Raw genomic sequence first — 26,540 nt, 5'->3', positions numbered from 1 at the left:
CTATCAAACTGAACTGAAAAAAAAAAAAAAAGTAATTATTAATATATGCTCATACATAAGTGTGTTGTGTTTTGTTTTGTTTTGTTTTCAGAGCCAATGAAATAAATGTTTTTGCTGACTTTAAAAAAATATTGTCTTTTAAGAATTCTGTGATGTTTTTTGCAGATTACTAAGTAATACTTTCCATGATGTTTGGATGAAGTATAATGATGAAATTTTGTGTACAGTAATTCTTAAGATTTGGTTGAAACAATACATCTTGCACAAAATCCTTTGATTTTTGCAACCATTATTATCACAGTTCTCCTACACTGAATTATAGAATCATAGAAAAATTGAGGTTGGAAAAGACCTTCAAGATCATCCACTCCAACCATCCCCCTACCGCCAATGTCACCCACTAAACCATGTCCCTAAGCGCTATGTCCAACCTTTCCTTGAACACCCCTAGGGACGATGTCTACCATGATTCCTAATACCTTTTCTGCAAACATCACTTCCAGCCATCTACTAGTGCACGAGATTCCTCCTCTCCAGGTACAGGTCTCATCATTTGCTTTTGTTGAACTGCACAATGTTCCTGTTAGCTCATTTCTCCAGCCTGTTATACTGAGATTATTTAATTTCCATAGTGATTAGAATTTATTATTGCTGAAGAGTCACTACAAAACACATGAATTGCTTAACATGCTTTAAAGCTCTCTCTTAAGTACAAGAAGATGTCATAAATGGGCTTCTAACATTTTACTGTTATTATATAAGATACATGTACAAGAAGGCAGGTATCATCAGTCTTGCGTGATACATATTTGACCTTTCACGAAATGGAGAAGTTCCAAAAAATGATTTCCCTCAGGGCAGCCCTTTGGGTGTTCTGAGCAATAGAATCATCAGAGCCATCAGAGCTAATTTTTTATCCCTACTTTTCATCATTTCATGAAGGAGAAAATGGTTTTCCCCAGAGCTTCCTTAAAAAGGTCTGTCTACTAAGTAGAGTCTGACATGCAGTGCTTATAATCATTCCATTTGAAGGATCTCATTAAGTAAAGTTTACCTAACTTCGGGATTTTATGAATAGGCTTTTCAAAGTCTTTGATGTGGTCTCTCACCACATTCTTCTCTCTAAATTGGAGAGGTATGGATCTGAAGGATGGACTGTTAGAATAGATAAAGAATTGGTTGGCTGGTCACAACCAAAGGGTTTTGGTCAATGGTTCTATATCTGGGTGGACGCCAGTCACAAGTGGTGTCCCTCAGGGGTCAGTTTTGGGACCAAGCTCTTCAACATCTTTATCAATGACAATGGAATACAGGGAACAAGTTACATATAACTTTCAAGCATAGTTACCTGAGGATGATTTCCTAAATCTGTTTAGGTGCACATGTAAAGATAACTCAAAAATTCATAAGCGTAAATGAATACTCCCAAAGGAATTAGGAGAAAGATGGTCTCAGGCAACCTAAAAATTAGTGGCTTTTAAAGTATCCTTTATTTAAATATCCTAAGTGAGCTCCTTCACAGAAAATGTAGTAATTATTTCATTTTCCCACAATAACCAATTTTTTATACCAGACTTTATCTCTGAAGAGACATTGTTCTACAGCCTTGTGTGCCTATTAATCATGTTAAAATTACAACTGATCTTGTGAGATTTCTCCCATAGTAACAGAAATATGAAGTAATACAAAAATTACAGAAAGAAAAATTAACACACCAATTCCAGTAGCTGAGGGAAAAAAAAAAAAAAAAAAAAAAAAAAAAAAACACGGTTTGATTTTCTTCTAATATTTATGACATAGTTGTGCAAATTCTACTTATTTGAAGGAGCATTTGCAAAACTGAACAATCAGAATACCTAAAGGATACTATAACTACTGTAAATTAAGGATATTTTCTTCATCCAATTACTAGAATTTGAAGATTTTCTCCATTTCAAAATAATTCTCATTGGTTTAGTAAAAATGCTGCAGCCTGGGCTAAACTATGTGTCCACATTATCACTATCTCTTCCAGCAATACCATCATAAAATAAAGGGAGAGATACAGAAGATGTAGTTTCTGATTTGTCTATCTTCCTACCATAATTTCCATTAAGCCTTGATGGAATAAGACCTTCCTTCTCATGTGTCTCTTCTTCAAAGACACCACTGTTACGATGTTTATGACGGTGTAAGAAAGATTTGCGTTTCAAAGATCGCTGCACCAAATGCCTCCTGAAGGCCCTTTGAATAACAAGAGCTGACACCTCCTCTTGTTTTCTTTTAAGTGTTGTAGTAATTGGCTTGTAGGAAACTTTTGATGGATTGGCAGCCATAAATTTTTCTTCCATCTGTAATTCCAGACTATCCAAATCCCCAGATTCTCCTAAGACCCTTTTAGTGAAAGCAAGCAAGATATCCAAGCAGTGGATCTTATCTCCACTCACTATAGGGAGGTCCATTGATATGAGCTGAATTGTATTTGGCTTTGGAACGCGTAAAGGTTCTGCCAGTGCATCTGCAAAGTCTGAAAGAGCAGAATATTCAATAAACTGTGTTGCCTGAGGATCGAATTTTGCCCAGGTTTCATAAAACATATCAAAGTCATCCTCACAAAGCGGATCTGCACTTTCTTCAGTGGCGACACTGAAGTTCTCTAAAATGACAGCTATGTACATGTTTACAACAATGAGAAACGATATAATGACATAGCTTACAAAAAATGTGATACCAACGACCTTATTTCTGCAACTATTGCTGTCTTTATCTGTCATATTTAAGTTGGGAGCACATGATGCAGGTTCTTTTATCAGAGGACTCAAAAGTCCATCCCAGCCAGCTGATGTTATAACTTGGAAGAGACAGAGTATGCTACTTTCAAAAGTTTGAAAGTTGAAAAGGTTATCAATCCCATCTTCCCAGCCAAGACAGGCAAAGTTTGTCATGCCCACAATAGCATAAATGAACATAACCAGGAAAAGCAAAAGACCAATGTTGAACAGAGCAGGAAGAGACATCAATAACGCAAAAAGAAGAGTTCGAATTCCTCTAGCTTTTCGAATCAATCTCAGGATTCGTCCAATTCGTGCCAAACGAAAAATTCTCAGAAGCGTGGGAGAGAAGAAGCTTGAAAAGCCTTCAGCAAGTCCAATAGCTTTGAAAAGAAAAAGAAACCAAAATGTTGTCAAGACACATCAATGAAATTCCATACTTATGTTCATTTTGTTATATTCTGTGTTTCAGGTGTTGAAAGCAATCAACATTATCACTGATCATATTATATCACTTTCCATAGAAACATTATCATTAATACTGCAATTGCTTATGAAAGAGCTTAGGAAAAGCAAAACAAATTGTAATATCTTTACATATCTTTACAAAGGTACTGAGCTTATGTATAGTATGGAAACTGCATCCTTCCAGATTTCTGTAATTCAGTGCATGAAGTTACGCATTGCTGAAGTACTTTTAAAAAATCCTTTTTAATCCATTCAGCTCCTGTCCTGGGGCTCATCTCCTAGCTGTTGGCCCAGGCCACATGCTAAACATTAAGACTTTCATTAATGCTTTGTATTTGAATGGCATCAGAGAAGATCAAAAAGAAAATAAAGGAAAATTGTCTTCACTATTAGTCTTCCATCACACCTCATTCTGTGACCCTACTATCACCTTCAGTAACACAGAGGTAATGTATGATTACAAATAGAAGACCTAAGAATCTGCATTCTTCTGGATTTCATGGGATAGCAAAGGAGTATTGTGGTTAGGGAAAAGCAAAGAACTCTTTCCTGTCCTCTTCTTTATTCTATGATAAAACCTAATTCTGGCAGACCAAACAGACCAAATAAACTCCACAAGAAACTTAATATTTGACTCTTCTGAAAAAGTGACAAACACATGATCTTATTTAAAAAAACAAACAACATCAACAAAAACTAAGCAAATTCTAATGAGATTTTCCACAGTCACAAACAGTCCCCTAGACTTATAATGGTGCTGAGCAACTCTCCTGATCTTTCTTTATCAGCCCTTGCAACCTGGCTTCTTAAAATAAAGTCCTGGAAAAGGAGATAGAAGTTTCCATTTTGCATCCAAATGTATTTTTAACCTGGATTTACTTTTACTGTGAAATGACAGTTAATGTGGTTACTTGCAAATCAAAAGTATAAAAACATTATGAAGAGCACTACTTACGTATAATAACTTAGAAAAGATATCACTGCATTAATTTGCTATTCTGTAAATTGCTTAATAAAACTCGTACTTTTTAAAGGAAGGAAGAGTGAGAGGAAGGATAGAGAAAGGAAAGGAAAAGAAAGATGAAAGGAAACTATCAATTTATCTTTTAATATATATATGGAAAAACATAATGGAAAACAACATATACAATTTTAGAAGTAACATGTTCTTCTTTAGAAGAACATGGTTTGAAAAAGTACACTGGATCTGGAATTTTTTGTCAGGTATATGTAAGTGGTAACTTCATACTGAAATTTTGTTTAGAACTGGTAAGACAAATTATTAGCAGATGATACTTACTAGCTAGTGAGAGGATCACAACAACTAAATCAAATATGTTCCAGCCACTGGTGAAGAAATAATGTCGCAAGGCTAGTATTTTTATGACACATTCCCCAGTAAATACTGCCACAAAAAAATAGTTGATATTTTTAAGAACGTTCCTGACAGCTTCGTTGTCATTTTCTGCCATCATGACAACCATATTTAGACAGATGAGAGTCACGACACTAATGTCAAATGCTTTGTGTGATACTATATCAAAGAGACATCCTTGGAACACATTCTGTGGAGAGAGAGAATTGATTAATGCTACTTCTAAGACCCAGTCAACAATCAAATGATTTTTGCTTAGAAGGGGAATTTAAGAGAATATAAGTTTAATAATAAGGTACCAGAAGCATTTTTAGGAGTTTTCTTTAGCCTTTCAAGGAAAACACTCAGTACTTGGCCAAGTATTTTCAGGTATCATGCAACTACATTTCTTTAGAAAAAAATAATTAGCAGGAAAACAGTCAGAGTACTTTGTGATTGCTCTTTTTATAGAAATACTTATTGAAGCAGACATTTTACTGTAAGCAATTCAAATTAAAAACTCATAAGCAAGAAAAACAATGAATAGTTAACATATGAACTCAGGACTGGAATTAAAGTAAAAAACTTGAGGAACTAAAGAGTAAGATGATATAAAAGTAAATAATGAGTAGCATGTACTACTCCTTACTTATTCTCCTGCAATAATCCCATCTAGTTGCAGAAGCGATATCATGCAATGTAAGTAACCAAGATTATGGTAACCAAATACTTTTAATATTAAACTTTTATAAAAGTTTAATCTGTAAGGAAGATTAAAAAGTTTTATCTGTAAGGAAGATTATGGAATATCTATATGGAATGAGGATAATGATCATCTCTAACTCATAAATTTATTTCCAGATGCCTGGTTGCTTCGATTAAATATGGTCACCATCTATATTTGATACCACATTCCATTTAGTGTGGCCTCACCAGTGGTCTTGGGATGGGTTTTTGAGGTTTCTTGGATCCAAGTTTTTTTAGGGCATTATAGTACTTTTTCTGTTCCTCAGTTAAAAATAGATCTTTTCCACCTAAGTAAAGGGAAAAATTACTGTTGTTCAGTAGACATTTAAACAGTCAACTAAATAAATACCAGCAAGTTTATCTACATAAAAAAGTGAATTACAGCTGTTCTAAATGGAATTTAAGACAACACAGAAAAAAAAAAAAAAAAAGTTTCTTCAGTATTCCCCATCTTCTTTGAAAAGATGTACTGAAAAAAAATGATCGAGGTTTGATTGTGAAAATCTAGTCCACTCAGTATTCCTGACTCAGATTCCTCAACTGTAAGAGACTTTCTGTTGTTTTTATAAATCTATTTCATATTTTAACAATGACCTAAGACTCATCAATAATGAAAATACTTTTCATTTATATTTTTGGGAAAGGTAGGAAAAAAGCATATGGCTGGGCTAGAAAGTCAATGGAGGATTATGAGTAACTACTCTGGGACCAAGTTCTATGGGATTTTCTTTGTTATGAATTTCTGGTACTTTTCCTAGTACCATCTATGCCATCTGTACCTACCAATCATGTTGAACCAAGTATCCAGAAGAAGCCATCATAAAATCATTGAATGATTATCTTTTTATAAAACAAACCTGTAACAATTTTTTGTAGGCCATGTGTACTTCCGATCACTCCAGCAAAATCTCTGAAAATTCAATTTAAATTCATAGAACCATGAAACCATAGGATGGACTGGGTTGGCAGGGCCCTCAAAGCCCACCAAGTGCCACCCCCTGCCATGGGCAGGGCCCCCTCCCACCAGCCCAGGCTGCCCCCAGCCCCATCCAGCCTGGCCTTGGGCACTGCCAGGGATGGGGCAGCCACAGCTCCTCTGGGCAGCCTGGGACAGGGTCTCACCACCCTCACTGGGAAGAATTTCCTCCTAATATCTAATCTAAATCTACCGTCTTTTATTTTGAAGCCATTCCACCTTGTCCTATCCCTACACCCCTGCCCAAGAGTCCCTCCCCAGCTCCCTTTAAGCCCTGGCAGGCCGCTGTGAGGTCTCCCTGGAGCCTTCTTCTTTCCAGGCTGAACAACCCCAACTCCCTCAGCCTGGCTCCACAGCAGAGGTGCTCCAGCCTCTGAGCATCCTTGTGGCCTCCTCTGGATTCTCTCCTGTGCTCTGGCCCGAGCTGAACACAGCATTCGAGGGGGGTTTCATGAGATCAGAGTAGAAGTGGAGAATCACCTTAAGTGATTCTGGTGCAGAGAGCAGAAAAATTTCTTGTGCACCTTATTTATTTATTTTCTTAATATATCTACCTAAGGCAGTACTTCTTTCACACTTTGTGTGTAAGTCAGCCTATGGAAATAACTAAATTGATCCTATGGAGATTCTGTTTTCCAAACGTGCACCTTGAACTTGTAAACTTCCCGTCAGTATACCATTTTGTGGTACACCATTTTGTGGTATATTTTTAATGAGCAAAATGCTTAGTGGTTTTAAGACTTCCAAGTGGATTAATTGACTAGAGGCCCTTAATATTCTGGGCATATTCAGTCCCTAAATGAATCAGGGACTGATTAAACTTCAATTGAAGAGGACTCAGTTGACATATTTATCGATAATAAATAAGGCTCCAGATGCTTTGTATTATCTTCTGGCACAAAGAAGCTGAAGTGTACCTGGGAAGGCTGACTGTTTCTTTTCTCTGGCTGTGTTTTCCATTCCGAGATTTTTACTTCAATTTCTTAATGAATAAAAATAATAGGTAATCTAAGAACTATGAGGAGAGCAAGCAATCAGTGTTTCATGGGCTTTAACAAAGGGTTAGCTGTCTTCTTTCTAGGGCCATGGCATGGATCTCACCACAGATTTTTTTTAAAAACTCAGTAAATTAATCTGCAGAGGACTTTATTGAAGACCAGATTTTTAAAATGTAGCTACTTTAGAAGAAGTTCTGATTAAGAAGACCTTTTCAAGTTTCTTTACCAGGAAAGCACTGGCTATTTCTCCTGTTAGCAGTCATGGGTTTTGACTATCCTTACCAAATTTGTTAGGTGTTTCCTCTCAGCAAAAAGAGTTATTCTGTTCTCCAAAATTAATCCTCAAAGAAGAAGAAAAGAATTCCAGTCTGCTGTAGCAAAGTCTATATAACACTTTTTTTGACTTCTCTAAAACTATCTACTCCTTTCTCCCCATCCTTCCACTTAGAACAGAAGGACCTACCATGTAAACAGGATTTACAGGTAAATTACTAAATGAAAGAAAAGCACCAAACAATGCTTAAGCATGAGCTAGCAACAAGAATCCTATTTTGAAAACCTGAAACTAAATTTTATTTTAAATTTCTCCAGTCAAATAGTTATCTGAAAATGTTAGATATCTAGATGTCAAACAAACATACAGTTAATCAAATCAGGATTAGAAGAGACCCTAAATTAGTTCATACAGTACTTATCTTTTTCCTTTGTTTATTAAAATTGCTGATAACCACTCCAATGAAAAGGTTCAACATGAAGAAAGATCCAAAAATAATAAAAATCACAAAAAAAAAGTACATGGGTAAGAATGCTTCAAAGCTTGGCTGCTCATCTATCTGTTAAAAAAAAAAAAATCCAAACAGGAAAACATTATTACTAAAAACTGGATAGTAACAGCTTTGTCATTTCCAAAATTTATAACAACCAACATTTTTATTGTAAGGATCAATAGATTATTTATGCATATTTAAAACCTTATTTACATGTACAAGTAGAACAATTGTCTTGTTCTGTCTTTTGGCTGTATGTAAAGATAATTACAAATGAAGATGCATAAACCTTGCTCTAGCAAAAATTCTTACTCTTAAATAATAGATGATTAGTTCCAATCAGAAGGAATACTCTGAATGCCTAGATGAGAAAAACAACTCAGGCTAAAACAAGTCAGTGAATTGTCATCTTCCTGAATGCTATCCCAGACAAGAAGCACTTTTAAAATACCAGCTCACTATGAACAGCCCTACAAGGAATGATCTTACTTTTAATTAGCAGCTACTTCACAGTTAGTGTTTGCATGAATAAGGAAAAGGCAATTAAATTAAACACGTAAAAAGTTAAATCATATTGTACTAGTGAGAGTGAGAAACAGCACACAGAAATGGGGAAGAAATAGTAAGAGTATCAAACAAAGGGAAGAAACCTCTAGGAATACCTGCTAAACATGCATGCTGTTTTAATGCTACTGTATACATTTAAAAGAAAGAAAATTTGCTTCAGAGGACTAATGCTTCCAAGGCCTTCTCAATTCTATTTCCAGAAAAAGACTTGTATAAAACTTGCAACATCTTGCCCTTGCATTCTTGATAAAGTAGGCAGGCTTTTGTGTGGTATCATTATTTTGACCAATTTTCTTTCATCTAAGTTTCAGGCATTTGGTATTCTCAGGATTATTTTTTCATTACATAGCTTGAAGCATTCATCTGCATGCATTTCTGACTTGATAATGCAAACAAAGCTGAAAAAAGTGAATTGTATGTATAAAAAGGTAAAGAAGGGAAGGAAAAATAAGTTAATTTCATTTTAGTGACATACCTCACGCGAATCCACTGCTGCATACATAATGTCCATCCAACCTTTAAAAGTCGCCTAAAAACAGTTGCATAATTAATTTATGCATTCTGCAGAATTCTAGAAGGCTGTGGAGGATGTAGGGCAAAGAACTTAATCTATACAGGACATGAGGATAACCATTTAAAAAAGTGCTTCTGTCTCCTTTGTTGTGGTACTGGGAAGATCAGTAAATTAGCATCCATACTCTTCATGACTTACATAGTAACAGACAATATAAACAGCACCACCATGCTCCTTCTCTCTTACCCAACATGGGACTAATTTTTAATCTAAAGAAAATGAGACTAATTTAAACTCAATATCAATCAGACTGTTTCAGGCTTAGTGTGCTTATCAAAATTAAAATGAAATCAAAAAGCCATGAAACAGTGTGCTTGATTTTAACACAAAGATGCACACACTACAGTGTTGAAATGTGTATGAAAAATATTTATTTAAGCTAAAAAAAAATCCCCAATTTCAGTGAGATAAACAGAAGTGCAGTAGCATTCTGTGGTTGGGCTGCTCTTTCCTTGAAGAAATTGAAACTGAGCATGCTCTTAGAGAACTTACCACTTCGAGAAGAGCCAAGTATCCCATTCCAACATGGTCAAAGTTTACAGCATTATTCACCCATGTTCCATTACTGTTTTCACAATCAGTTTTGTTTTTAATTTCACTGATATTTCCTGTCTTCAGTGTGCATTTCCAAAACTTTTTTCCGAGTAGTTTTACTCCTACAATGTTAAACAGGAGCCAGAAGACAACACAGACGAGTAAAACGTTCAGGATTGAGGGGATAGCTCCCAAGAGTGCATTCACAACAACCTTAAATAAATAAAATGGATGAAAAGAATGACTTTTTCACATTCAATAGAACATATTCTCAAACAAACAAACAACAACAACAACAAAAACAATTATTTTTTCTCCCCTATCTATTGCAGATTCTCACCCATATAAAAACTAGCAGATGACAATTAAAGCCAGCCTTCAGCCCAACATCAATCTTGTCTTAGTATGTAATTCTGTGGTTTCTATCTTGTCATTCTGAGGAATTAAAACAGATGTCAGCCAGAATTATCCTTGAGTAAATCAAATATATAAAAAAAAGACAAGTGTGTGGTAGCTATGGACTCTAAAAAGCAAGTATAGGAAAACAATCTGCATATACTACAACATGATAAATAATCTTTGTTTATCTAGGAGGAGTTTTGTAAGAGAATACCAGCTTGCCCTCCAGATCAAAATGAACCTCATGCAATAACCACTGTAGAAGTGTTTCATTGCTATCATTATGAGAAAGTTCCAAGCCTTTTATCATGGCCTTGTATAATATTCACTAGAAATACATAATACAACAGAAACACAGATCAACTGCTCCAACCTAGAACAAGTTGCTCAGGGTCATGACCAGTCAAGTTCTTATTTTTTCCAAAGCAGCTATTACAAAACATACACACCGCTCCCAAGATCCTTACCTTTATCCCTTCAAATCTTGACAAAGCTCGAAGAGGCCTCAGCGCTCTCAGCGTCCTGAGAGATTTCAGGGCACTCCCATGGGAACAAAGTAATTTGTCTTGGGAAACAGATTTTAGTCCCCAGGAAACAAATGAAAGCTGTGTTAATTGAATTGAAATTGAGATTATTGACTGGCATAAAATTAAAAAGTTATTTTATTTGTGTCAGTAGACAATTGCAGACTTACTGTCATAGCATCTTTGACCAATAATTCAAATGCAAAAAATATACACTTAAAGCTATTATGATGGAATTTTACCTCATTCTTTTCTGACATTTTTCAAATAATGTCATTCTTTCATTCCAATTAATTATTTTTTTCCAAAATCAGTTCATATAATACTTCAAAATTCCAATACAACAACCAAATTGGTAACTATTGGTAACTATGTCATACACTAAGAAGGCTAGAAAGAATTATTTAGATAAATTATTCTAATTTTCTTTACAATTATTCTCAGAAGCGTATCCAGTAATTCCCCATTTTGACTATAACTTAAGATAGTATTTTAGAAAAAAATATTTTTAAAAAGACATCCAGTCTTGATTTTAGATCTTCATAAGACAGAAAATGAACTGAAAAATTCTTTCAACAATTAGGGTCGTGTGTCCGTCCCCTCCCCCCCCCCCCCCAGTTCATAATTTGTCTCTTCCTTCCTATTAATGTTTTTTTTATCCGATTGTCTAGCCATCTGACATTTTCACGTTTTCCCCTGTTTTGGTCAGCATTGTAATGAAAATTGCAGATCTTTAATTGCTAGAGTAATTGCTTTATATTCTTTTTTAAATAGTCATAGTATTGATTCTTCTGATGAAATTTCTTAGTATTCACAACTTTCAATGCTAAATATTCAGAGAGCTTATCAAACAGCTACTTTGATGTCCTTGGAAGTCAATTATTTAGAATTCCTTATTTTAAACTATTTAATTTCGGTATCTTCCAGTTGTATTGTTGACAAAAAAAAATACTTTGTTCTTATATGGCAAGAATGCATTATTTAAATTTGTTGGGATTCAGAATAAGTATGTTTCTAAATGCTGGAGCTGCCAGTACCTTCACATTTTTCTATCATATCTAATTAACTTCCTTTAATTTCATTTCTGATTGCTAATTACACTCTTGCTATACGCTGAAAAGGTGTGTACCAATATGGTCCTCAACAACAGTAACTTGATAAATGTGGGATTTTTTGTTTTGTTTTAAAAAACTTCTAATTATTACGTACAATTTCCATTTAAATTTGTCCTACAGTCACTTTTGATTGCAGTTCTTTTCAGTTTTGGAATCTGTATTTTACATGTGTTTAATCATACTCCAATTTCACATGTAGTTTTTAAGACAAAGTATCAAAATTCAAATTATAAGACGAGTACAATACTTACACATACAATGATGAAGTCGAGCAAACACCAGCTATTTGTGAAATAGCTGTACAAACCATAAGCTATCCATTTCAGAAGCATCTCCATAAAAAAGATATAAGTAAATATTTTATCAGCATACTCTAGAATCATTTTAATTGTTCTTCTCTTTTCGAGGTTAATATCTTCAAATGCCTGGAATTTCAGAAATTTTCAGTTTAAAACTGTTCAGTAGTTTCATGGTAAATTATTTTTATATTGCACAAGAACATACAGTTTGGTTTATTATAAGCATTTTATGTTAAAATATTGGCAAAACCTACTTAGTTTTATACTTAGAAGTAAAAACCGAAATTGTAAAATAACTACACTCTCATTTTCAAGTGGGTTGAAAATCACATACTTTGCCTTATTTATGTTTTACCCTTCTTTAAAATGGCATCTGATGAGTATCCAGTGTGGCTTCTTCCTACAGTGGTCATTCAATTTTACTATGACTAGGAGAAAAATCTACAGAGCAACTGTCACTGTGTCCACAGGACTGGTAACTTGACTGTAGGTAATTGAGAACTCTCAGTGTTGATGTACTTTATCCTGTTTACTATTTTCTACTTTTTTTTTCTGAGCAAGTTTGATAATTAACGTCATTAGTTTCACTCTTTCACCTCAGCTACCTTCATCTCCATCCATTAGTCAAACTACCTGCTCATTAAAAGTGATGCTCTTTAAAACTTCTCATTGCTAACTTTTTCCTTGCTCTCAGCACTTACCACTTTTCTATGCATTTTTTCCATGACCACCATCTTACTTAATTTACTTCCAAACCCCAGACATGCCTGAAGGTATGATATCTCTTTATTCTAGCTAGTTAAGGAAATTTCTTATCAAGAAACAACTTTATAAATTAGCAGAAAGTGGGCAAGTCCCCTTTTGCAAGAAGACATCAGGATTTAGGAACATTAAAGTTCTCAACACCCCAAGAAGTCTTTGATTAAAATAAATAATTATTGTTTTGTTATTTTGCATCTCGATACCAACTTAGGTCCTGCAGTACATTAAATAATAACTCACTTTCCTTTCTCACTTCAGTAGACGGCTTTCGGTAAACTTAGTGAATATGTTTTCAAATCAAATAAAAATTACCTTATTCTTCATTAGGCACAGACTTAATCAGATTAGCAATTAAACATTAGGCCAGCTTATCAGTTTACTGCCATCTCCACTTTTAAATTCTGATCATCTTAATGTCTGGGTGATTTTGAAACCAATGTTTTATTGAGCAGTTAGTCTGCTTTACAACTTTGGAGGTAAACCATTTTTTAAGCTTTCATAAGTAATTTCAGCGCCTGGTCTAGCCTCCCGGTTAAGCACAGAAGTAGTTCCATAAAGAACTGTGAAAAAGAATATGATTCTATACATTTAAGTATCTTAGACAAATGCAGGAGAACCTTGTAACTACAAAACCATACATTTATTATACTCTCATCTAGAATAGAAGAAGAAATAAATGAAATAAAATAATAGGATTTCTTTCCTTTACTGACAATCATTCATTCAAAGTTTGAGAAATTAAATTAAATTTACCAGTGCCGCACTGCTCAATATTATCATAAAAATGATAAAATTTTCAAACCAGCTATGTTTGACAATTTTGTAGCAGGTTTTTCTAAATTTCCACCAAGTGCTGCCTGGAAACTTAGTGATATCCACTGCACAACATGGAGAACATTCGACACAACCTGAAAAGAAAAAGAACAGTATATTGGTTTCATGAAAAATATGGAGCCACAGAAAGTGTAGGACAATGAATGTTTATTGTTGCTGAAAAGTTCTAAAGCCAAAGAAAAGACAGAATTTGTAGAGAACAGTAATCTCTTTTAATAGAACATCTCATACATGGAAAAAGTAGAGAAGCTTTTGTGCAGACAAGCCCCTCTGCAAGGGTTTCATCTAAAATGTTATCAATTCTACATAAAAAAAAAAAATGCTTATTTTATTCTTTGCATTTACTCTTTTTGATTTGAAAAAAAGATATTATCTCACTAGTGGTTTAGTAAATTATTATTTTTACTGATTATTTCACTTGATTGCATTACAGAGGTGTTACAACTATATTGTTCACTATTTTGCTCCAAAAACACCCTTCTTCATTCATCTCTAAAGTCAACAGGATTGAAACATCAGAGTCAATGCAGTCTCTGGAGCAGTCCAGGCAATCAGATGTAGGTGTCCACCCTGGTATGAGCTGTACAATCTTCAGTACAATCTTCCAGTACAGTAGCTGTACTGGAATATTCACCCACTGTACTGGGAGCTCAGACAAACCCAGTTGACGTGCCACTTCAGATACCAGGTCCCAAGATGAATATCCTGGGTGACCTCCAGCTACCCCTTTGGAGGTGTTTAAATGCCCTTACATACAAATACCTACAGTCTGGTGTCTCAATATAAGACTGGATCACACTCCAAAGATGGCATTTTGCCATCAACATACAGGTATTTAGATTTGTTTTAGGCCATTTGGGATATCCTACAGTTCCTGTGTCATTTCTGCCATCCCCATGCAGTTGCTGTGGGTACTCTCAGACGTTTCACATGGTACTAAATGCCTGTGTTCAGGCATCCCAGTCCTGCCTCAGTTGTGTGCTGGCATCAGGTACATTTATTTGAGTTTTTATGTGTACAAATAAGTGTCTCAGGCAAACAGTATCTGTCAATTTGGAAATTTCCAAACAGATACCTTTGTTCATTTGGTGTCACTGTGATAAATAAAATATTCTTACTTTCTGCAAAACAGGGCTTAGGCAGGTGTGATTTGTGAGGCTGGGAAAAAATATCCGTAAGAGCAACTGGATCCACAGTGCTGGCTTCAGAATAGCTACCAACATCAAATCTCTGCACAGAAGAAAGGCACAGAAGAGAATTTATTTGTTTTTCCTTAATAAAGACACCATATTCTAAATAAATGAAACTCCCTTCTGATCCAAATAAAGAATATATATATATATATGTATATATACAGAAGTGATCCAATGTTACTGAACTTCCATTTAATTTTCTGGAAGCACGCCATGACCTTTTTTTATGTGGAACTGCACTGCATTTGAATAAGCTAAAGTTTTTGCACCAGAGCTATGCTTTTTTTGGAGAACCATTTCTAGAGAATAAATTTTTGCATCCAAGAATGACAGCAAACAATTATCCATAAAACTGAACAGTACATATCAGATGAGTTTAAAGAAAATGTGTTCCTTGTTTAATTTCTGTTCCACTGTTTTGTAGAAAATAATACAGTAAGTTACACCGGTAGCCACAGCTGTTCATGAGACACAAACCCCCATGTTTTAAACTAGTATTACCTCTAGAGAGATGCACCATCTTCTGCATGAATTATACTTGTTACTGTTTGGAAACTACTTGTCCTGTCATCTCTGAATAAGAGAACCACTGTGAGAACTTTCATCTCTAGCACATTCCGCAAGGTGACAAAAGTTATGAATACCTCATTTTGTCCTTTCTTTTGGTGCGTTTCTGAAAAGCGACTTAGAGTTTCTGAAGTCCCAGAAATCTGGCTGAAGCTGCTTGAACTCTGGCACTGCTCTCTACGTTTTAATCTGTCTCCCTGAGTGAAATAATGCAAAACAATTGATGTTCTACCTTTTTCTTCATGAGAGTTATTCTGAAAGTTAAATTTTTTAACAGAATCTAAAGCATCCACAAAGCTTAGCATGTCTGTCTTATTATAGAGAATTAAACAATATTCTTTAAGGGCACATAAAATAAGACTTTCTTCCTCAATTCCAAACACTTTGGTGCTGTGGTTATCCTGTGGACATGTATCATTTCTCAAGGCATACATTTATCCCACTGGTGGATTCCTGCAGCCAACATACTAAGTTCTGATGAACCAGCTCAGCCTCAGCCAGTCTCTGGTTCCATGCAGAATTGCTAAGTGATTCCTATCAGATCTCAGTCCTTTTGCCAAAACAAAATCCAGGCAATAGATATCTCATAACATAATACATAATCCAACTCAAAACATATTTCCAATGGCCACTGATGATTCTAAGGTGATCAGCAATTTCTGCTTCTTTGAGAATTTGTCCACAGATATCCACTGACAATACTTCCTCTTGCAACCAAAAGCCTAGGAAATGCATTCCACTATTCCAGCTAGACACTGACCATACAATAATCCAACCAAAACCAGCATCTGTTTTTGACATTTTGGCCTTGGCATAATGTTAGGTAACTGCATTTTGAGCCCAAATACCTGTTCTCATAGATTTAAAGCATGTCAGCTTCACAGCCATACCACAACGGACGTTCATAAAATGCAATTATTAACAAAGTAATCTAGTTACAGCATAGTAATCTTCAAGACTGAATTTGCAGGTGAAAGTTACAATAAAATTTCAAACATTAGCATTTCTTACCCGTTTTCTGTATTCCATTTCTGTGTACACACTCTGACTATCACCACCTTCATCGGTATAAGTCTCTGCTGCTGCAATGGGAACACAGGTACTACGATAAGTTGAAAATTCCTCATACTTCCTTGTTACTGAAGAACTCTCTTCAGTATTGTAATACCCAATGTCAAAAAAACTGTTGTCTATATCCTTTGTGACATCTGTCATGGCATAGCTATTTTCTTCTAGGTCTTTGGTAGAAGTTTTCACCAAATAATTCTTTTTGGCTGTTCTGAGGTTTCCTTTCTTTATTTTGCCACATTTATCCAAAATTCTCTGTTTCACAGACTTCAGGCCCTTGTGAATCCGTGCAATGGCAATCTGACATTTAGACTGTTTTTCAGCTTCCTCTTGTCCCGTTGAGGAGTCGGTACTGAACGAACTCAGCAGCAAGGCAATAAATAGGTTGAGCACCTTAAAGTATATAAAGTAAGTTGAAGACACTGCTGCTTCTAACAGAGAAAAATAGCATTTCAGCAAACCTTCCTTAGATTAAAAATCTCACTCTCTCTTTCATCTACCACCGCTATTATTTACTATTTTAATAGGAAATTAATTGTATATGTTATGGCTTCTTCTGGAAGGAAAGACAGGAGAAAAAGGAAGGAAGTGTGTGTGTGGAGTATATACAATATATTTTCATATGTTCTGATATCCATAATGTACAAGGAAGTAGACTGATTGAAAAACAGTTGGCAAAAATAAATTTTAATAGTAATGTAATCAAAAGAGATCTGGTATAGACCGATAAACCAAGTATAAGAAGATTTGTTCCTCCAATTATTAACTGACTGCTCATGGTAATAGAGTATTTTACCAAAGCATCTACTTGGGAGTGAGGGGGAGTATACTAAAATGCTGGATTTTCCAGAAAGTTTGAGATTCTTGGGAAGAAAGATAAGGGGAAAAAATGTGATTACTACAGGCAAAAGTAAATGTAACATTTTCAAACAATGTTAAGTTGTTGAACAAGGCTGTGCTTTGCAGAAAAACATTCTGGGGTAAGAAAAACAGAAAGAATTCATCAGTGAGACTTTTAAAAACAGGACTAAGGCATCACTCATCCTTTACTGGAGTATAGAAACAGACTAGGCAGTTTCCTGAGGACTTACCCCAGTCTTTTATGAAATTTTATTGCATTGTCTAACAAATCCTGTACTTAATGTGTTTGATATATTTGCAGCTATTATAAACAAAATCCAACAACGCTTCTTAAAGACAGAAGATTGTGAAAAGTTGAGAGAAAAGTATTTGTGCAAGATAGGCAGGCAGGAAGAATAAACTAGCTCACAACATATGTTAGAATGAGTATAAATCACTCAGAGTAGAAAACCTGGGTACTGTAGGCTTTTTATACTGTAAGGATAAATTGGTAAGCATTAAAAGCAATTTGATTAGTTGATGCCAGTGACACAACAGATGAAGAAAGCAAATTATCACCAAATTATTGAACGTGCTGCAATTCCATACTTTGGTAGAATTAATTATTTTGTGTATTTTAATTATTGGCTACCTCTTTTGTGAGAAAGACACACACACACAAAAAATAAAATGTTAACTAACATCCAGAAAATAGAATAATGTGAATACTCTTTGAATTATGATAGTCTCAGGGAAAAAAAAAGATGTCAATGTAACTGAATTCATTCAGTAAAAACTGAAAAATAGCTTGAAACTCACCACTAAGTTTCCTATCACCAGGACTAGCAGGAAAATGAGAAGACACAGATGTTCTCCAGCCACTTCCATACATTCCCACATGGTTTCAATCCATTCTCCACATAATATTCGGAATATGACCAGGAATGAATGACAAAAATCCTTCATATGCCAGCGTAAATTTCTGCTTACACTTATTTTTGTGAAGTTAGTCTCATAACATTTTCCCAAAACCTGCTTTCCTACTACAGCAAAAATAAATACGGTAATAATCAAAACCAGAGTGAGGTTACCCAGAGCGCCAACTGAGTTTAGAATTATTTTCATAAGAGTATTTAAGGCTGGCCAAATCTTTGCCAGTTTGAAGATCCTGAGCTGCAAGTAAAACACAAGAGAAGAATGAGTAGCAGAACACTACACAGATAACACACCACACACACACACACACAAGATATCCTGCATTTATCATGCTGTCTTTGCTTCAGTAAAGACCATATCCAATAAGACCATCATAATTTGTCCCCCAAATAAAGGTTTTTATCTGTTCTAATCCAAAAGTACTGTGCTTAAGTTCAAACGGTTAATACTGCTGAGGATGGAGAACTGCTCAGGCAAGCTTTCAAATTGTTAATGCTATGTTAAATAACAGCATGTGTAAGTTCATTTCTATTACTCACAGTACTACAGCTACCAGAAGTAATAATCAGATAGCTAACTTGGACGAGGTTTATGAAATGACTGCATTTTGGACTACATCAAGCACGTATAATCAAATCACAGTGGAAAGAAGTTTTTCTATGTTTCACACAACAGACTTGGAAAAATGGATGGGATATATACTATGTACCCTCATGATTAAAAGGGACTTTTTAAGTCAAATTAGAATTCTGAGCTGTTAAACTCAGTCACAATACAAAAGAAGAAACAGAATTCAACTGACTTTTCAGGTGTGATGTCTCTGAAAAGCTAGGAAGAATATTAAAAATAATTAGTAAATTTAGTATATGTAATTCTGAATACACTGCAAGGGTATAGGAAAAAGTGACATTATGTATAGATATCTGAGAGAGAGTCCTTTTACCCAAGAAGGTGGAAAGCCTTAAGGAAAGCCAGCTATTTTACAATTCTCAACCCAAAAGGAAAAGTTATGTAGGTAAGGAACCATTGCTATCTTTAAAGCTCATGAAAATGGATAATACATTTTCCTGATTGAAGATCTGAAATGTATTTGATCAGTGCCATTGTACAGACCAAACAGAACACTGATGAACTTCCCACAAAGTCAAATCTCTAAGGGGGAACACATGCCAGAGAATTTGTTATATCCAATGTACACACTATAATAAACATATTAAATGTTTTTTTTTTTAATGTTCATTTAATATTAATTCTAATCTAACATTCATGTTGGCTTACTATTCACTTACAAAGAGATTTAACAGATTCACCAGTAAAATAATTTGAGGGTATCACTGTAATGATTTTACAAATCTATACAACATGGGCATTTTTAAAAAGAGAATAAAGAAATGATTACCAGCCTGAAAAATGACAGATTTGCACTAAAACTTATTAAGCCAACCATAACAACTACACTATCAAAAATATTCCATTTTTGCTGAAAGTAGTAGTAAGGATCTAGAGCGATGATTTTCAAGACCATTTCTGCTGCAAAAATCAGGGTGAAGACCTGGGAAGAGGAAGAAGAAATTCACTATAAAGTCACAGAAAAAATACATCTTACGAGGCTGACCCAGTCAGTCTGGGACAATACCTCCATATTCACTCTACAGTAGTATTAACTTACCTTGTCACTTGTATAAATCATGTCTTTGAAAGTGGGTGTCATGTCGGGGTGCTCAAGAGCCATGAAACAGGTATTCACTACAATGCAAATCATGATTATGAGATCAACGAATGGATCCAAAATTACAAATTTCACCTTCTCTTTGACTAATCTCCAGAATGGGCTACAATTCCATATTAGATACTTTTGAGCAAAACGTTTACAAATTAAAGGGAATTTCAGCTTTGACTCCTGCAATTCTGAATGAAAAAAAAAAAAAAAAAAAAAAAAAAAAAAAAAAAAAAAGGAAAGTGACATTAGTAATACTAATTGGAATTTCACTGTATGAAGAAAAAGACAAACAATCATAGAAAAGATTGAGAAAAAAATATCAAACTCGTGAGCATGATAGAAAAAAAATATTTCATTCATTCTACACAAACTAGTCACAGGCCATTTAAAGATCATCATCAACAAATCTTGTAATTACAGAAACAGGTGATATTACCCATCTCTTCATATGTTTATTACCCAGACTAACTTTTCTGTCAGTTGTACCTGCACAGTCACAGATGCAGTACGCATTGAAAAAAAATCCAGAATAAAATGAAGAAAGTTTTCTCCCATATCTTAGTCCAACCCCCTGCTCATCTATGAGGTCAAAGTCTGACTGTCTTCATGGTGAAAGCTTGTCCTTACAAATAGCTTGAAGCTCTTTTCTTTCAAAGTATGTCACAGAATCACAGAATTTCTAGGTTGGAAGAGACCTCAAGATCATCCAGTCCAACCTCTGACCTAACACTAACAGTCCTCCACTAAACCATATCCCTAAGCTCTACATCTAAATGTCTTTCAAAGACCTCCAGGGATGGTGACTCCACCACTTCCCTGGGCAGCCTGTTCCAATGTCTAACAACCCTTTCGTTAAAAAAGTTCTTCCTAACATCCAACCTAAAACTCCCCTGGCACAACTTAAGCTCATTCCCCCTCGTCTTGTCACCAGGCACGTGGGAGAACAAACCAACCCCCACCTCACTACAGCCTCCTTTAAGGTACCTGTAGAGAGCAATAAGGTCGCCCCTAAGCCTCCTTTTCTCCAGGCTGAACAATCCCAACTCCCTCAGCCGCTCCTTGTAGGACTTGTTCTCCAGACCCTTCACCAGACTCATCGCCCTTCTCTGGAGTTGCTCGAGCACCTCGATGTCCTTCTTGTAGCGAGGGGCCCAAAACTGAACACAGTACTCGAGGTGCGGCCTCACCAGAGCCAAGTACAGGGGGATGATCACTTCCCTAGCCCTGCTGGCCACACTGCTTCTTATGCAAGCCAGGATGCTGTTGGCCTTCTTGGCCGCCTGAGCACACTGCTGGCTCATATACAGCCGACTATCAACCATCACTCCCAGGTCCTTCTCCGCCTGGCAGCTTTCCAACCACTCATCTCCCAGCCTGTAGCTCTGCTTGGGGTTATTGCGCCCCAGGTGGAGTCCCGGCACTTGGCCTTGTTGAACTTCATGCAGTTGACCTCAGCCCATCGGTGCAGCCTATCCAGATCCTCCTGCAGAGCCTTCCTACCCTCAAGCAGATCGACACACGCACCTAACTTGGTGTCATCTGCGAACTTACTGAGGGTGCACTCAATGCCCTCGTCCAGATCATCGATGAAGATATTGAAGAGGACCAGCCCCAGCACCGAGCCCTGGGGAACGCCACTAGTGACCAGCCTCCAACTGGATTTAACTCCATTTACCACGACTCTTTGGGCCCAGCTATCCAGCCAGTTTCTAACCCAATGAAGCGTGATGTCTGTTGTGTCTTGTCATCCTACTGTGCACCACTGTGAAAAGCCCACCTCTATCTTCCTGGAAACATTGTCCCATATAGGGGAAGAGTGATATTCAAAACCCTCAAAACTTTCTCACCTCCAGGATGAACTAGCCCAGAGCAGGGCAAGTATTCCAGCTCCTGGCTGTCTTGGTGGCATTCTGCTGAACGCAGGCTAGCTCGTCAATGTATTTCTTGTATGGGAGGGGACCAAAACTGGGCATAGTATGTTGTCTAACAAATGCTTAATTAAAGGTAATAATTACTTTTCTTAGTCTTCTGGCTGGCTATGCTCTTTTTAAGATGCTATCTGTCCAGGATGCTATCAGCCATGACTGCTGAGCTCATGCTCAGCTCACTTCCCAAAAGGACCCCAAGTACCTTTTCCACAAAATTTCTTTCCAGTTAGCCAGCTCCCAGCCTATATTGTTCAAGAGGTTCTTGCATTTATGCAAAAGTTTGCTCTGGTTGAATTTTTATAAGGTTCCTGCTGGCCCATTCCTCCAGTCTGTCCAGCTCTTACCCCCAGTGATCCCCTTACCCCAAACTGATCTCTCTCAGTTTGGTGTCACTCACAAATTTTAAGAGTAAATACTCTATTGTCATTGATCACTGATGACAAAAAGGATCCTGGGATACAACCCTGCGGTGCTCCCTTTGTTACCTGACCCAAGGTATAATGCAACACAGCCACCAGATTCTCAAAGCCCAATAATCCAACCAGTTCATTGATCAGCTGGCTGCCCACTCATGAAGACCTTAACATCCCAACAGAGACACAAAATACTACAGAAAGCCTTGCTAAAGTCAAGATAAATGACATAATTTCTCTCCCCTCATCCACAGACCCCAGTGACTTTATTGATCAGATGAGAATGACCTTTGGTAATTTTGAGTTACAGTTAGAGTTATGTGAGGTATGAGAATATTTATTTTATTGAAATTCACTTTTGACTACAGCATGATTTCCCCTAGTGACTTCTACACAATGTAGATTGTTTGTGACATGTTGATCTCTTAGGTCAAGTTACTCAAGCACTGTAGAAAAAAACTCTGAAGAATGAATGACTTACCCAAATTATCTGTAATAACAGTGGCTGCACTCATTAACCTCTGTCTTCGAAGAGGATCATTAATGGAGTCCACTGACAATTCATAGGACAGCAGGATCTGCCTCTTTGGTTAGAAATACAACAGAAGATAATATAGCCGGGGAATATGAATAAATGTTTGTTAATATAAAAAAATATATGTACAGTGTAAGATAAATATGCAGTTAAAATGTTTTAAATATACATTGTAATAAGGCCTTACCTTGCTGACAGAATTTGAGACAAAACAACAAAAAAAAAATCACATGGAGACAGGACATTTCATTAAAAACACTAACATTCTTCAAGAAGTTTTTTCCTTCTGAAAATATTTAACAAAAATAATTATGCCATTATAGAATGTATATTCTCATTCTAGAAGGTAAAAAATGATTATCAAGAGAGCAAGGAAAAAAATCGTTCCATCTTTCCAGTGTTCGATAAAATAAATAATTAAAAAAAAAAATTGAACTATTATTAAGAAATAAGAATTTATATTAATAATAGCTAATTAGTGAGTCAAAATAATTGGTTTGCCCAGACCTCTTAAGCCTATCAAGAATACTAATATCAAACTGCTTAAAACTAGAAATGGGACTACTTTTGTTTTCATTAAAGTAACAGAATACTAACCTCACTGTTCCTGATATGCACTGAGAAACAGCCATATATCTTATGGGATACGCTAAATTACAACCAAAGATTTAGTTTCTGATACAATAACTGTGCATCCTTCCCCCCTCTCCCCGATATATCCCAATACATGCATATTTTTAAAGCCTAAATAAATAGATAGTTGTAAAACACTGAGTTTTAAAAGAGGCTACAAAGAGTAGGTGAGACTCTTCTAGGTGGAGAAAAATAGAAAGGAGGAAGATTCAAGTATTAGGGAGAATATAATTTTAGCCACCAGCTGGCAGGAAGTTACTGACTGACCACATCATAATGTACAGTACTTTAGTATTCTATTTCAGCACAAAAAATAATTTCATTTCTATTTGGGAGGGGAGGGTACGTAACTGCTGATATGTTATATCATTACTTCGGACTTTCATCATAATAAGATTTTTATGAACATATTTTATAAAATCATTATTCACAGAATGAAACTAATACCCTTGGCCATAGGGGTTTACTATTAATTAATTTCTTTTTGTCTCTTTGATATTTTAATGACTTCAAAGCTAAGCAAAACTTAGCTGATAGTTATAGAATAGACATATAAAATGAATTTGTAATATAGTGATAAAGTGTTCGTTTTTTCTATCTGCATTTTTTCAGAATCTAAAAGACCCAATTAGATTATCTTAATCACATTCCAGTTACCAGGGCAATTTTGTCCTTTTATTTCTTTCTGTGATATTTGGTCACTCTAAAGAGATAAACTTGTAAAAATTTGTGTGCCTGCTTGCCTGAACTTCCCAAAGTCTTCTTTCTGGAGTTCACATTTGTTCACAAGCTTTCAGCGTTCATGTTTTTAGAAAAGTTAAGAGCATCCATCAACACTGAACTATTTACTGTTGCTCATCTCTCAAACTGAATGAAATAACTAGTGATGAGTAGTCCTCTGGCAAACTAGGATTTTATATCGAAATAAGCTCTAGAAAGACAGTTCTTTAAGTTCTTATGGAACTGATGGTGTCCTTTCTCTCTGATCAGCTTTTTCCTCTTTGGCTTGGCATCTTCAGCCTCTTCTTGTGATTGAAGTACAGAGCATATTGAAGAGTTGTCAGCTTTAGCAGATCTTGTAGTTGCCATAATTCCTAGATGTGATAATCTAGTAGTTGTCATTACCTCTAAATGTTGCAGATTATATTTGACTAACTCTCTGAGTCCACCCCTGCAGTCCCCCCTGCTACAAAAGCCTTGCCAGGTAAACCCAATACAACAGTACTGGAAGATAGGCCACTGACACCAAAGTTGTATAGGATGTACAGCCTGTTCAAGAACATATAAAATGGCACTAGATGCTTATATTTAGACAACTGAATCATGCCCCTAACATCAGCAGTAGTCATACTGAACTAAATCCAATGCGAAATATTTTGGTCAGAGAATTACATGTGTACAAAAAAGAAAGGTTTGGTTATTAGGGACGTTCTGAAAATTACAGGGTTTTCTATGTTTCTTTATGCAGCACAACAGAGATGCTGACATATCTTACCACAGCTGTAAGAGCAGCAGGCTATAGTGTGTCTTAATTATGCCGACAGCCACTTCTAACTTTCTTTTCAAGTCCACATTTGATTTCTCCCTTTGGTCCCCAAATCTAACTTTCAGATTGGTCCACAAAACAAGTTCAATCCATTTTATGCAAGAAGGGAGAGGGGAAAAAATGCAAGTAAAGAAAGCTTTTCTGCTCATCAAATTGTCATATCACATCCAAGTCTAATGAATTTATCTTGTATTTCAAATACTTACAAGTTTCTTTTGGCAATGATTAGGCTGTGAATAAAATATGTATTCCTCTTCACCATGATCACCTAAAATTAAGGTTTTTCTTAAAATGGGCTTTTCTCCGTTCATCTCTTTTTCTTTTGAACTTTCTAAGTCAGCAACTGGGTTTTCAGATCTGACATGCAAGGCCTTATCATTTTCTCCAGCAGCCAACATCTGTAAAAGAAACAGCAAAAAGTCTGTCTATTAATACAGGGCAAATGCCAATGAATGGACTAGGACCATATACAGTTTAATTATTGTGCTATCTAAATGTTTTGAATTAGCAATTTTTACCTTTCAAATATTAAACTATCATAAAGTGGTAGTAATACAAAATACTACTCACAAGACTGAAAGATAAAAGTTATTTATCAGCTACTACAGAAAATTTTCAGGTGTACTGTTTATTCCCCCTTTTCTCATTTTCAACCTTGAACACAATGACAATAGAGGACACAGGGCTCCAACTAAATCCTAAAATACTAAATCTTTCTTTATTACTATTCCTCTTGAAAGAAAGAGAAGGAGGAAAAGCCTGAATAAAACCTAGCATTTCAGCCAGAGAAACATCACAGGTGTGTCCACAGCTATGTAGGAGGAATTTGGTACACTGGTGATACATTTCATCTTGATGAAATTGGACAGTTGGTAGGAAATATATGCAAGTCTTCTTACAACTGTGACTTTTTTTAGTTGTTAGCAGTAAATTAGAAGTATCTTTCATAAAAGGTTAGAGGATAAATGATATCTTATTTACAAACTATATGTTGCCTCAGCTGAACTTCACTTCTTAAGAATAAAAAAACAATAAATAAGTGAATAAATACATTAATTAGTTTTTTTATTAAAAAAAAGGAAAGAAAAAATTTAAAAAAAAGCGATCCCTGGTTTCCTGTGGTCCAGCGTGCAATACTGTAACAAGAATAAGAAGGAACGCTGTAGAAATCTGAAGTGTGTATTAACTCTTGAAACCAAAAGCAAACAAACTGACACAGTCCTGGATGTCCTTTTACATTAATGTGGAACTAACAGCATTAGCCTGTCCAAAGACTGTTCCTGCTCCTGTCAATCAGTAAACCTTCTGTGTGTGATCATTCAAAAAGAGGCATGAGAACAGCTGAGAACAGCAGCTCTCAGAAAGATCTATTTTTGAACAACCCTGAAAATCATCAGTATTCTAACTTCAATCTTAGAGAAGTAAAGAAATGTCAGCTTTTCCAATGGATGCATATCTCTTTACTCATATATCTTTTGTCAAACTATGCAATA

The 26,540-nt window shown here is 35.7% G+C and overlaps 1 protein-coding gene across 2 annotated transcripts in view; it reads right to left on the bottom strand.

The window, feature by feature from the left end:
• Positions 1-1,759: 1,759 nt before the first annotated feature.
• LOC116485995 (sodium channel protein type 5 subunit alpha-like) overlaps positions 1,760-26,540 on the bottom strand; it is a 45,351-nt gene continuing 20,570 nt past the window's right edge. For both annotated transcript variants that reach the window (XM_032181880.1, XM_032181879.1), the window contains exons 11-27: positions 25,254-25,445; positions 22,815-22,917; positions 19,942-20,180; positions 19,672-19,824; positions 18,156-18,509; positions 16,440-16,889; positions 15,506-15,625; positions 14,787-14,898; positions 13,588-13,742; positions 12,025-12,198; positions 10,602-10,739; positions 9,694-9,948; positions 9,103-9,156; positions 7,989-8,126; positions 5,506-5,610; positions 4,519-4,783; positions 1,760-3,133 (exon numbers count right to left, since the gene is read on the bottom strand). In XM_032181880.1, coding sequence (XP_032037771.1) covers positions 1,983-3,133; positions 4,519-4,783; positions 5,506-5,610; positions 7,989-8,126; positions 9,103-9,156; positions 9,694-9,948; positions 10,602-10,739; positions 12,025-12,198; positions 13,588-13,742; positions 14,787-14,898; positions 15,506-15,625; positions 16,440-16,889; positions 18,156-18,509; positions 19,672-19,824; positions 19,942-20,180; positions 22,815-22,917; positions 25,254-25,445 — 4,158 coding nt within the window. In that variant the 3' untranslated portion in view covers positions 1,760-1,982. The remainder of the gene's footprint in view (positions 3,134-4,518; positions 4,784-5,505; positions 5,611-7,988; positions 8,127-9,102; positions 9,157-9,693; positions 9,949-10,601; positions 10,740-12,024; positions 12,199-13,587; positions 13,743-14,786; positions 14,899-15,505; positions 15,626-16,439; positions 16,890-18,155; positions 18,510-19,671; positions 19,825-19,941; positions 20,181-22,814; positions 22,918-25,253; positions 25,446-26,540) is intronic.

The sequence above is a fragment of the Aythya fuligula genome, chromosome 2, assembly GCF_009819795.1.
Source record: "Aythya fuligula isolate bAytFul2 chromosome 2, bAytFul2.pri, whole genome shotgun sequence".
Classification (NCBI taxonomy): Eukaryota; Metazoa; Chordata; class Aves; order Anseriformes; family Anatidae; genus Aythya; species Aythya fuligula.
The sequence above is the reverse complement of the archived record's forward strand: the minus strand, read 5'-3'. Positions and strand labels throughout refer to the sequence as shown.